The sequence below is a fragment of the Anneissia japonica genome, unplaced genomic scaffold (assembly GCF_011630105.1).
Source record: "Anneissia japonica isolate Jap-2015-1 unplaced genomic scaffold, ASM1163010v1 scaffold2564_len425606_cov169, whole genome shotgun sequence".
Classification (NCBI taxonomy): Eukaryota; Metazoa; Echinodermata; class Crinoidea; order Comatulida; family Comatulidae; genus Anneissia; species Anneissia japonica.
Genome location: NW_022702862.1, coordinates 316205 through 327504, shown reverse-complemented (window position 1 = coordinate 327504; position 11300 = coordinate 316205). Strand labels below are relative to the sequence as shown.

Sequence of the window (11300 nt, the reverse complement as noted above, 5' to 3'; positions counted from 1 at the left end):
CGAACACTGGGTTGGGGGGGGGGAAGAGGGGTCGATGGGGTATTTTCCTCCTTACTCTCTGATGGCGCTGCCAATGCATGTCACACGTCCAACAGGCCAAAGTCTCCCATCGAATTTCGATGAACAAACTTCTTCCGCCGTCAGCAGACAGGCCGAGTCCCCGATCAGACAAGATTGATCGTCGGATCATCAGAAGGTGGAAAAACTTTATCTAATATATATAATGGTTAACATTATTTGCCAGAGTGGATATTTAAAGTGAATATCGTTAGTTTAAGCAACTCAGGCTTTTAGTCGTGGGTGTGAGATCAGTAAACAATTGTGGGTCTATTTTAGTAAACATTAACTTCAACCAAACATGATAGGCCTATTTATATATATATTTATTAATTAATTTATTAATCTATTAATATATATATTTATTCAAAATTGTTGGATTCAAAAGGCGAAATCGCTGTGAGAATGGTAAACATTATTTGCCAGAGTGGATATTTAAAGTGAATATCGTTAGTTTAAGCAACTCGGGCTTTTAGTCGTGGGTGTGAGATCAGTAAACAGTAGTGGGCCTATTTTAGTTATTGTAAACATTAACTTCAACCAAACATGATAGGCCTAGGCCTATTTGATAATTTATGAAACATGTGAATGTTCTATAAAATCAATAATTATTACGGTACGCATTATTCTAAGCATTAAACAAAACACAATTCGAGCAAATTAATCATCTTCACTGCACGGTAATAAGTAATTCGCTGTTTTTGTATATTTTTTCCACGATACCAAGCAAGTGTTTGAATAAAACTAAACAGACCTAGGCCTACTTTATTAAGATTCTTTGTTTATGTTGGCTATCGAATCAATTTTTCGTTCTTAGAACATCATTTGGAGTATCTAACTGAGCTACATTTCTCTATAATGGCTCAGTTCCATGATCTTGATGGCATGCCCAAATTATTATTCCTAAATCCGCACTTGAAAAAACTACTTAACCCTGAAACCATTGTTATCCTTTTCAGTCTGCTTGAATATTCTCTGTTTATGGCCTTCTTCCAAAGTTTTTTAATCCAACGTATAGGCCTAATTGAAATTCTTCTTGACAAAATAATTAAACCCTACAGTTTGTCATACTCCCTTCCTTCGGCATCGTTATTCGACTTGTAAATATTGTATTTTATGTTCTCTCGCTAAAATATACTCAATCACATGACCATCCCTTAACATTCATTTCCAATCCCACCTCGACGATCTTCGATCCTCTCCACCTCGTTACGTAATTCTCGAAATCTGGCTTTCCCTCCCTTCTGCTTGAACTCAGCACGCTTCATTTTTTTCCACCTTTGCTCTTTACCTTTAAAACAACCTCGCTCTCGATCCCCCACATCCTTTCCTGGCATTACCGCTCTTCTTATGAAGGTCCTATTATAATTAAGTTTGAAATTACCCCTTGACTGTATTTATTATTATAAATGTTTGGCGGATGAACACTTGATAGGCTGATAAGGCAATGAAATTGAATTGAAAAGAATTTTTATATCAACATACCTTCGCTCAACTGAGTGCATTGTATTTTATTATCATAATATAACGAGTGGACCACCTTGCTATCGAGAGCAAATTTCCCCTTGGCTGTATTTATTGTTATTATAAATGTTTGGCGGATAATAGCAGATGGCTGTGATGAAACAATGAAATTAAATTGAAAAGAATTTTTATATCACTATCCCTTCACTCAGCTGAGCGTGCATTGTATTTTATTATCATTATAACGAGTGGACCGCACTGCTATCGACAGGAAATTATCCCTTGACTGTATTTATTGTTATTACAAATGTATCATAAATGCATTGCATTTTAATATCATAATATAACGAGTGGACCACATTGCTATCGCGAGGATGACATCACTTCACACATAGCCCTATATAAATCGTGAGATAAGGACGTAAAGCGTGTTAAACTCAAAACCATATTGCAGTGATCCTTTATAATACCACAGATCCTAAATGAGGTCTGTGACGAACGATGTTGCAATACTTGATTGAAGTGTTATGCCATCGGCATTGTATATTGCTTTTATTTTCAAACTGTATACAAAATTTTAGTCATGTGAAAAATCCAGGTTGATCCGCCACCAGGACGTCTCTATGTTCTACCAAATCCACAAAGCAGTTACAGGCCTTCCTGAATAAATATGTGCATGATTATTTTGCTCGTCAATCGTATGTTCAGGATCATCCGCATGACACATTTATGGGGACAATTTGAGGCCAACTTCCGGTCCATAAATCCCAAGAAACCACATGTTTGGTTTCGTTATATTGATGATATCTTCACGATCTGGACTCATCATGTCATGGAAGATAGTTCGGAAACGCTCCTATTGAGCATTAATTCTGCTCATCCTACAATAAAATTCACTGTTAACAAATCCACTAGCAGTCAGTGCCGGATTAACCATTAGGCAAATAAGGCACACGCCTTGTGTTACACCGGCCAGGCGAAAATGATGGGCCATCAAAAGTTGGACTGCAATATTATTTACACTCTATTTTCCTGTATTATTAGGCCAGAAAACTCGGAGACATTCTAGAGAGCAAATAGACGGTGTAGACCAGTTACCACTGAGTGAGAAATCACGGTAGCTGGGTTTTTACATTTCGTAATTATTACCAATTAACATTTTTGGGCCATTTCCAAAATGTGCCTTGATGCCAGACGATGCTTAATCCGGCACTGCTAGCAGTGTAGACTTTTGGACATCGCCGTGACCATGGAAAATGGTGCACTTTATATACAGGTCTCTTCTGTAATCCAAAAGATAAACACTATGTACCTGATCCCTAGCAGCTGTTTCTCCCACTCTATACCAAAAACATTCCGTACAGCTAATAATTGCGCATGGGACGCATTTGTTCTTCAGATTTAGATTATCCGAATCGCACAGAACTATGTCCGTGCATCTCCGGAATAGAAATTATCACCGAGGACCCATCGAAACTGCTATAAAAAAGCAAAAGGCATACCTCATACTCAAACACAGACGTACAAACGATGTCAGCGATCGACCAGTGTCACTGGTCACTACCCTAGGTTACCACCACTAAGGGCTAATTCACAGTGGTGGCGCCAGAGGGGGGCTGGGGGCTATAGCCCCCCCCCCACCCGTCGGAGAAAACGATAAATTTTGTCGGTGAACAAACAAATAAAAAACAATATTTACATGTAATAATTCGTTTAGCCACCATATTGTTTGTGTTAACTTTTCATCACAACAACAACAATAACAATAATAATAATTCAATGAGACTAATTAAAAATAATTTGCGTTCTGTTATGACAAATGCTCATTTAGATAGCCTCATGATGGTTGGAATACATCGTGATAGGTGAAGCGACCATGACAGCGTGGTTGACAGATTTCATGCAAAATTTCCAAAATATAGAATTTCACTTTCAAGAATGGGGATTTGAAAATAAATTAGATGGTTACATTGCATACTCTTTGTTTCTTGCTTTATTCAAAATGTTTTGGTTTTGGAAGCTGATTTCGTAGCCTACATGAAGTCATATTATAGCTCGATGCCTATCAAATAAGTAATAAAAATTCGCCATAATTCATCAAATATCCGTGACTTCCAGGGGACGAAGCCCCCTGTACCCCCACCGGGGGGCCCTAGGCGGCCCCGGCCCCCAGTCAAATGAGACTCGATTCGCTACACTAGCCCCCCTGTCGGGGTCTTTAACCCCTCCGTCGGCCAGGTCCTTCTCCACCACTGCTAATTCAGCAACATATTCCCATCAATCAGAAAGTCTCAGGTCGGTTTTTTTGGATACTCCGTTCATACTAGCCTATTGCAGACCACTTAACCTGATATACATTACAATTTGGTATTACACCATTAAGTGGAAATACTGAAGTAGTTGCTGAATGAAAGGATGATTTGATTAAAACCAATCCTCTTGACTAAATGTTATAATTAAATGTTGTCATGGTGGTGAAAATTTTATAATAAATGATGTGAAAAAATATTGCATAATTTTTGTTCCAATGAATATTGTTTGTGCTCCGAATATCAATTAGATCAGGGAGTTGTTATAGTGACTGATTAGATAAAAAAAAAAATCCACCACTGACTCTTTCAAATCACATACAGTAACAGTACGGCTTGCAGCAAGAAAATTCTAGACATGTATTCATAAAAGAAAGCACACACAAGAGATTACATGTTCTGGTATTAATTTAATAAAACTTGAAAAAACATTCAGATACAGAGTATTTTATTCTCATATATTACTGTATATCACGAAATTCCCATTCCATGTGGCGTGTTCAGCTAATAGTAAACTGTAATACTGCCTACCACATATAAGCACAAAGTTCCTTGAAAACAAAAAAAAAATAATTTAGCAGGTACAGTTATGTAGTATAAAAGTTCAGACCCATCAACCCATATGCATTCGCCGTAAGTCTTAAGAATTCCAATCAAATCTTACGCAAACACTGGCAAAACTTAAGCTTATCCTAAAATTTGAGTAATTTTTTTTTCTTTTGCAATTTGTTATGAACTTTCATAAGAAGGGAAGATGCCTTTTATTATCTTAAACTAACTTTCAGTAACTAATGTATCTGAGATCATTATAAACTTACTAATATCGATTAGATATGCCATTTAAGCCAAAGCGACCGAAAGCCCTTGGCAGCCCCCGAGCCACAGTTCGTGCCTTCGACACTCATCATTATGTGTCACCTGATTTGACAGGTATGAAAGTAGTAAGTTTTTGATGGTATGAAACAGCTGAAGTATTGAGGTATGCACAGCATACATCCTTCAACTTAAAATTACAAAATTATGACTAATACTAAAATATTTTGTGAAATTTTACATACTGTACTTCTTTCAAATCTACTTGTTCAGTATTTTGCTCTCCATATAATGTTATAGATTTCATCAGATCAGAAGCTGTCAATGGAAAGTTGATGTTGCTGGTAGCCCCTCTACTTAACTTGTCCAGGTCATTTTTCTTTCAATTATTTTTATTCTCAATATCTTTATCTCATTGCTGATTTGAAGGCAATGAATTTGCCTGTCAAGGAAGATTACACCAAATCCTCCTTTTTGAATATCTTGTAATAGTCCTTAAGATCTCCACTCTTCTTTAAACAATCTTTTTTTTTTTTCCTTTCTTCCTTTAGTATACCTACAACTTTCTTTATAAAGATCAAGTTTCTGACTATAGAAGTTTGTTCACTGGGTAACCTTATGAAGTTTGTGGTTCACATTTAACAATTAATGGATGCCGTCGTATTTGACGTTTGTCCTTTAAGTTGTTGAATTTTATTTGTTCTTCCCAGAATAACCGTTGAAATGATTCAGGATCTGGTAAAACTTCTTGAAGAGTTGAAGACTCCTCATGGACAAGTCCTGAAATATCCCAATTAGTGTCTTCTATCATTTCATTGTTCTTATTTTTCCTATCAATCTCATGCCGTAGTCGCCTGTTCTTGCCTTCAACACTTTCACATTGTTTCTTTAGCATTTTAGCCTTTTCTATTAGGTATTCTTTGGTCATGGCAGAATTAGGCCTGTTGGAAGTTAATGAAACTTCGCATGGTTTTCTTTTTCTATTTGCTCTTTGCAATGTGCCTCTGAATTTCGAACAATAGGAGCATCTGTTTGTACGATCTGTCAGAAGTGTGCACTGATTAACTCTAATAGTCTGCGAGTATACTGCCCCATGATCATGTTCAACATAAGCATTACGTTGTGGCATATCATACGGTATGTCAGAATTACCTATGCAAACGACAAATTTTTCAAATTTCTTTAGAAACATCACTAAATCATTAAATATGTAAATTGTTTTTGTTCTTTCAAATATGAGATGATTTTCTGATAAATGTTTGTTATGAACAGAAACAAAAATATTAAATTCTTTGTCAACAATAATAGCCATCTTTGTGGAAAAAAACCGTTTCTCATAAAACTGAATGAGTGTGAGGTTGCTTGTTGTCTTCATTACTTCAAAACCAATGCTACTGAGTAGTTTCTCATTCTTTTCACAATCCAATCGCAATTGCTGATATGTCTCATGATCAATATAATCTTCGGATTCGAGTTTTATCATTGCAGAGCCAAGCACTAACCAGTACTCATCAGTATCATTATTTTCCTGTGGAAAATCAAGAGAAATTTCTTTAGATTGGAACATATTTAAACTAGAGCAGTCACTCCATAGAGTGCATACCATGTGCCTGAATACAGTATCAACAGTACGCTGGTCAAGTATGATGGGTGAAACTGCAGCATACCCTCAATGAAATAGCCCATCGTATTCAGGCACATTATTTTCTTGAGTGCTGCAGCCTACTTCTAGAAAAAAAATAATGGAATTGCCCGCCGTAATCAGGCACATTGTTTCTAAAGTGCTGCCTCAATACTAGGGGCGATTCCATTATTTTCTTTTACGCTCGAGGGCAGAAAACAAACTTCTGTGACCTTGATATTGTCCTTTAAACCTTTCTTCTGAAAACTGAAAGGTGGTCTTTGATTATTAATGTACCATGAACAACCAAATTTATGATGATCCATTCTTTAGATTTTGTGTGAACTTGCAGACAATCTTTTGTGCAATCTTGTAATTCAACAGTGAATACACAATCTCCTTCGTGGAGTTAAATAAGAAATAATCAAGTAAATAGACTGTGATAAATTATTTTAAGCCCAACATATTACTACTGCTCATAAGAATGTGTCAATACCGCCCTTAATGCACTACAAAAAATACTCAATGTTATCAAAGAGTAAAAAATTGCTTATTTTGTATGAACACAATGCAACAAAATGCAAAGTACTAACACAAGAAGGGACGTTCATTAAAATTTAAATACTGTAGAGTGCAGTGCACACATTCGATACGACCTTTACAGTACGTTCTTATGAAGGATACCGTCTATTTCGTGGTATGAATTTTCAAGATACAGTAGGATTGCGCTTAAATGAAACCCTGAGAGTCGGACCTCTTACAGTTCTATACCCATTGATAATATTATTCAAATCAGTTTTATTATATTGATATACAGAGTAAAATTTTAGATCTTAAACATTTAATCTGAACCAAAAATACAATATTGATATTCTTGATACTCTATCTTTCAAAACAAATTAGAATATTAAATACAGGCTGATTCACACCTACCGTATTACACAATGATCATCATCACGTACATGATGAACGACACAATTACAGTTTTCAAAGTTTCCAATATAGTCACAGATGGCAACCTCATTACATGCTGATGTTGGCATCAAAACACTTGCATAGTGCTCCATCCAGGGCTCCAACTTAATGTTTGTATCATGTGATGGCTCACAGAGCTGTCTTCTTTGACTAGGCAGGCCATTTCTGCAATATTTGAACTTTCTGCCAATGAGTTTTCTTTTTCTTTTTTGTTTTCCCATGCTTCATGAAAAACAGTAGAAAATATTTTGCCTCAGATAATTCTCTTCTGTGTTGTAAGAGCCATCTATTTAAAAAAAATCGTGGAAGCGATTTGGTGCAGTGATTTTCAAAAATTCGGGTCGGGGTTTTAATCCTTAGCTGTGCATTTGGCTTGTGTTCTACAATGCTTCAAGCTGTATCAGCGGGTACCAGTAAATGGCTGGAAGTAAACTGCGGTGGACTAGAGTCCCACCCAGGGGGAACAGCACACCTGCTTCACGCTACCTGAAACTGGAGATAAGCTCCAGCTCTACAGTATGAGCTCTAGCAACATTTCATAACACTACTAATGGCAACGGTTGGGTTGATTTCAATCAAACTTGGTCAGTATAACTGTTCAGCACTTGGGACTAAAGGTCACACAGGGGTCATTAGGGTCAAAACCCAAAAATCATCTTAAAGACTACTTCTGTCACAAATAACATAGCGCAGTCTTTTATTTTGCACATACTGTATGCATTGGCATAAGTCAGTCAATTTAAAACATCAGAGTTTTTAGGAATTCCCATACACCCTAGCGTCCCTGATTGACGCCTCACATCAAAGGGCCGGGCCCGGCAATACATTCTTCATCTAGCTATGCTGGTGACTGACAGTGAAAAGTACTTATTTGACTGCTGTACACTACGTCTCAATATACAAAAAATGTATTACAAAACACTTACAATTCTGTGCACCTAAACTTCTAGAGATTTTTGCAAATTTGAATTAGTTTTAATGTACTGTATCCCCTGCAAAATATTTAATTGAAGTGGCAAGTTAGTGTTAGAATTGATTAGGATCTGCATAAAACAGGTCAAACGTAGGCTATACTCTGGTCGCCCAAATAATAATCACGTGGTAAAACACAGTCCTGGCTGGATCTACTGTATTGTTACAGCAGTGCGCAAACATCTAAAAAGAACTATGGTACAGCAGTTGATCGTGGGAATCAACCTCACCTTGCCAAATAACACTTGCAAGCAAACGATAGAACGATATCAATAGCGTACACAGTGGTTGGCTCCAGAAATTTGCTAACAATGAGTTTGACATGTCCAAGGGAGGGGTCTGAACCAAGGGCCCGACTAGAGCCTTGGTCGGGGTCCCGAAATAAAAAAATCCCTGATTTATTTTTGTTTTGATTGTGGGAATCAATCATGCCTGGCGATTTTCTACTTACTTTCAGTTGTTGTCTTGACAATGGATTTTAAACATGCAATAAGAAAACTATCAAATTGAAATAGCACTCACACACATTGAATGATATCGTACAGTTCCCACCCACTAATTTTAATTGGCTACCCTCGGGTAAAATGTTAAAATCACACTGTAGAACAAATAGATCTCAATTAATTTGTATCACATACCAATTCTTAATCAAAATATCAAATAAGTTTTCGGGTCTAATTATAATTATATTGAAATTGTTGTATTAATCCTGCACTTTGTTTTGCGATGTGATGTACCAACTGATTTTCCAAAAGAACACAAATAAAGAATCTTGAATCTTATGTCAAGTTTAATTGATTTATCCAAAATATTCATGAAACAGACAGAAGTGTCTATTCGCCCGTATATACTGTACTCGCATAAGGCTTGAAATGGGATCGAAAAATAGGGGGAATTCCAACCATTATATAGGGGTCGTCTCACGCCGACATACAAAAATCGGCCAAAATCTTCTCAAACTTGGAGATCTTATATGCGGGTCGAGTTATACACAAGTATATATACAATAGTACTGCAATCCAGTTACACATACTGTAACACTGCCGCATCACACCGTCCAGCAAAGATAGTCTTATTCCAGCCTTTTTAGCTCATAAAAAAAAATTACATATTTTTCGATAGTCAAAAAAAAAAAAAACAAAAAAAAAACCAATTAAAATGCCGAGTGTCAATTTCATACATTTTGGGTCAGTCGAATGTGACGCCTGTTTATAAAATTACAACTTACTATTTATTAATATTAATTATATTAATTTTATAATTATTAATAATTAATATTGTAACAACTCATTTTGTGCTTAAAAAATATACCTACCTGTAGGGCCTACACAACGCGTGGGCACGGCAGAATAACCCAAACAAACAATAGCTGGTGTGCAGGCTTACTCTGTAGTAGTAGGCTTAGGCTAGTCTAGTACTGTAGGCCTAGCCTACTGGCAGGTATTTCACACTGCAATTGTTATTTTACCTTTCAAGGCAATTGCCAAAGTAAAAGTTGAAATAAAGTCCTTCACCAACAACAAATACTGTATGTCTTGTGTAGTCTAATAATTACGCCCAGACGTATGAGATTCAAAAAAGACTTGAATTTCCTGTGTTCTTCCATCTACTGATGACTGTGGCTAGCCTTTATTATGCAAACATTGTCAACAAAACGCTCGCCGGGCGAGTGGTGTTGCTCTCATGCTCAATTTGTTGCTCCATGATTTTAAGTTCGGAACCACTGAACCATGTAAATGTAAATAAATACAATGGTCTCACTCTGAGACGTTTGTACCATATTTTATTTTGTATTATTTTTAATTGATCTTCAAGTAAAGTTAGGACCCGGGTAGGGCTAACTTCAGCAAACTGAAGGCCGCATTTTGCCCATTTCAGCTTTTCTTGTGCTTATTATACCAAGTGTAATAATAAGTTTGGACAACATTTTGCACAACACTGAATATCTGCATTATAGGGCCATTGTATTACAACAATTCAATAAGGCCCATCCCAAAATAGGCCATTGTCTCCAAAGAAAATCGGTTTGTTTTGACTAACGTACTTTATATCTTGTGTAGGATTATTGGAATTCTTATTAATTTGTTAATTAATGTTTATTGTTTCACTCTGTTCTGACGTAGGCCTATTTTTTTTTTTGTATAAGGATGCATCATCAAACTGATGTGTGCCGCTGATTCCAAATAAAAAATCTAAATCTAATCTAAATAGTCCAATTCCATACAATACACATTTAATTAAAAAAACAAACAAACAAACAAAACAAAACAAAAACAAAACAAAAAACAACGAAAACATTCCGACACCCCTGTTCTTACTTTGTTAGCTACCCCATCATAGTCCGCTTAAGAATAATTTGTGCATGCAGGTGTGCATTAGTTTGCGCTTGGTTTGCGTAATCTCTAATTATAATGACAATCACGGTACCGGGCCTACTTGTACGATCTTGGTAGGTTAGCATACGTGTTTAATGTCTCCTTGAATGGTAATGGGACTGCTATCTGAAGGGACTCCACTTACGTGGGAAGAAACTAAAAAATATGCGGATCATGTGCGATATCATGGAGTACAACAGTTTATCAACTTACATAAGCGACTAAAAGATCGCAAAGGTGATGTCCTCAAATGGGGCGATGAGGTAAATTTATTTTCATTAATTTTTAAAAAAGTCAATATAGTAAGTTTAGTATGAGCATTTGGAAAATAACTACTGGTAGGCCACATACTGCAGGTTTTTGAGAATAAACAAAATACCAAGAAGGGCATACCGGAGAGGACCGCCTGTGTTTTGTGACGTCACTTTATTTATTTCGTCAAATAATAAGATACAAACAGCTGGCAAAATACAACCCCAAAAATAAGGCATTTCAAGTGGCTCTCCATTAGGCCTATAGCATCATAATCAGGTTTGTACTTATTTTATATTATCAAGACATACGTGGAACCTACACACATTTATATATATATATATATACATATATATATATATGAAGAAGGCGTGTCCACGTGTGTTTCGAAACATATGTAGAATATAACGTAACAGTAAAGAAACTCAAATACGTAAGATGTTGACTTTAGAAACACTAAAA

General features: G+C 36.3%; 2 protein-coding genes across 11 annotated transcripts in view; one reads left to right on the top strand and one right to left on the bottom strand.

Annotated features, from left to right (window-relative positions):
• Positions 1-4220: 4220 nt before the first annotated feature.
• LOC117104124 lies at positions 4221-9923 on the bottom strand. Of its 7 annotated transcripts, XM_033244800.1 has the most exons (4): positions 9527-9921; positions 8166-8231; positions 7198-7525; positions 4221-6171 (listed from the first exon to the last, which is right to left on the bottom strand). In XM_033244800.1, the coding sequence occupies exon 4, from the start codon at positions 6124-6126 to the stop codon at positions 5260-5262; it is 867 nt and encodes a 288-aa protein (XP_033100691.1). In that variant the 5' UTR covers positions 6127-6171; positions 7198-7525; positions 8166-8231; positions 9527-9921; the 3' UTR covers positions 4221-5259. The 7 variants fall into 7 exon arrangements, with proteins under 7 accessions (XP_033100691.1, XP_033100689.1, XP_033100692.1 ...); XM_033244798.1 differs by lacking the exon at positions 8166-8231; XM_033244801.1 differs by lacking the exon at positions 8166-8231 and having other exon boundaries at positions 7198-7461.
• A 680-nt stretch (positions 9924-10603) lies between these two features.
• LOC117104130 (glutamate--cysteine ligase catalytic subunit-like) overlaps positions 10604-11300 on the top strand; it is a 14673-nt gene continuing 13976 nt past the window's right edge. For 2 of the 4 annotated variants that reach the window (XM_033244815.1, XM_033244816.1), the window contains exon 1: positions 10604-10849. In XM_033244815.1, the coding sequence (XP_033100706.1) occupies positions 10694-10849 (156 nt within the window). In that variant the 5' untranslated portion in view covers positions 10604-10693. The remainder of the gene's footprint in view (positions 10850-11300) is intronic. The other 2 variants (XM_033244814.1, XM_033244813.1) reach the window with 1 other exon arrangement.

Coding starts and splice junctions, on each gene's coding strand:
- LOC117104124 (XM_033244803.1), bottom strand. CDS start 6,126: ATGATAAAACTCGAATCCGAAGATTATATTGATCATGAGACATATCAG.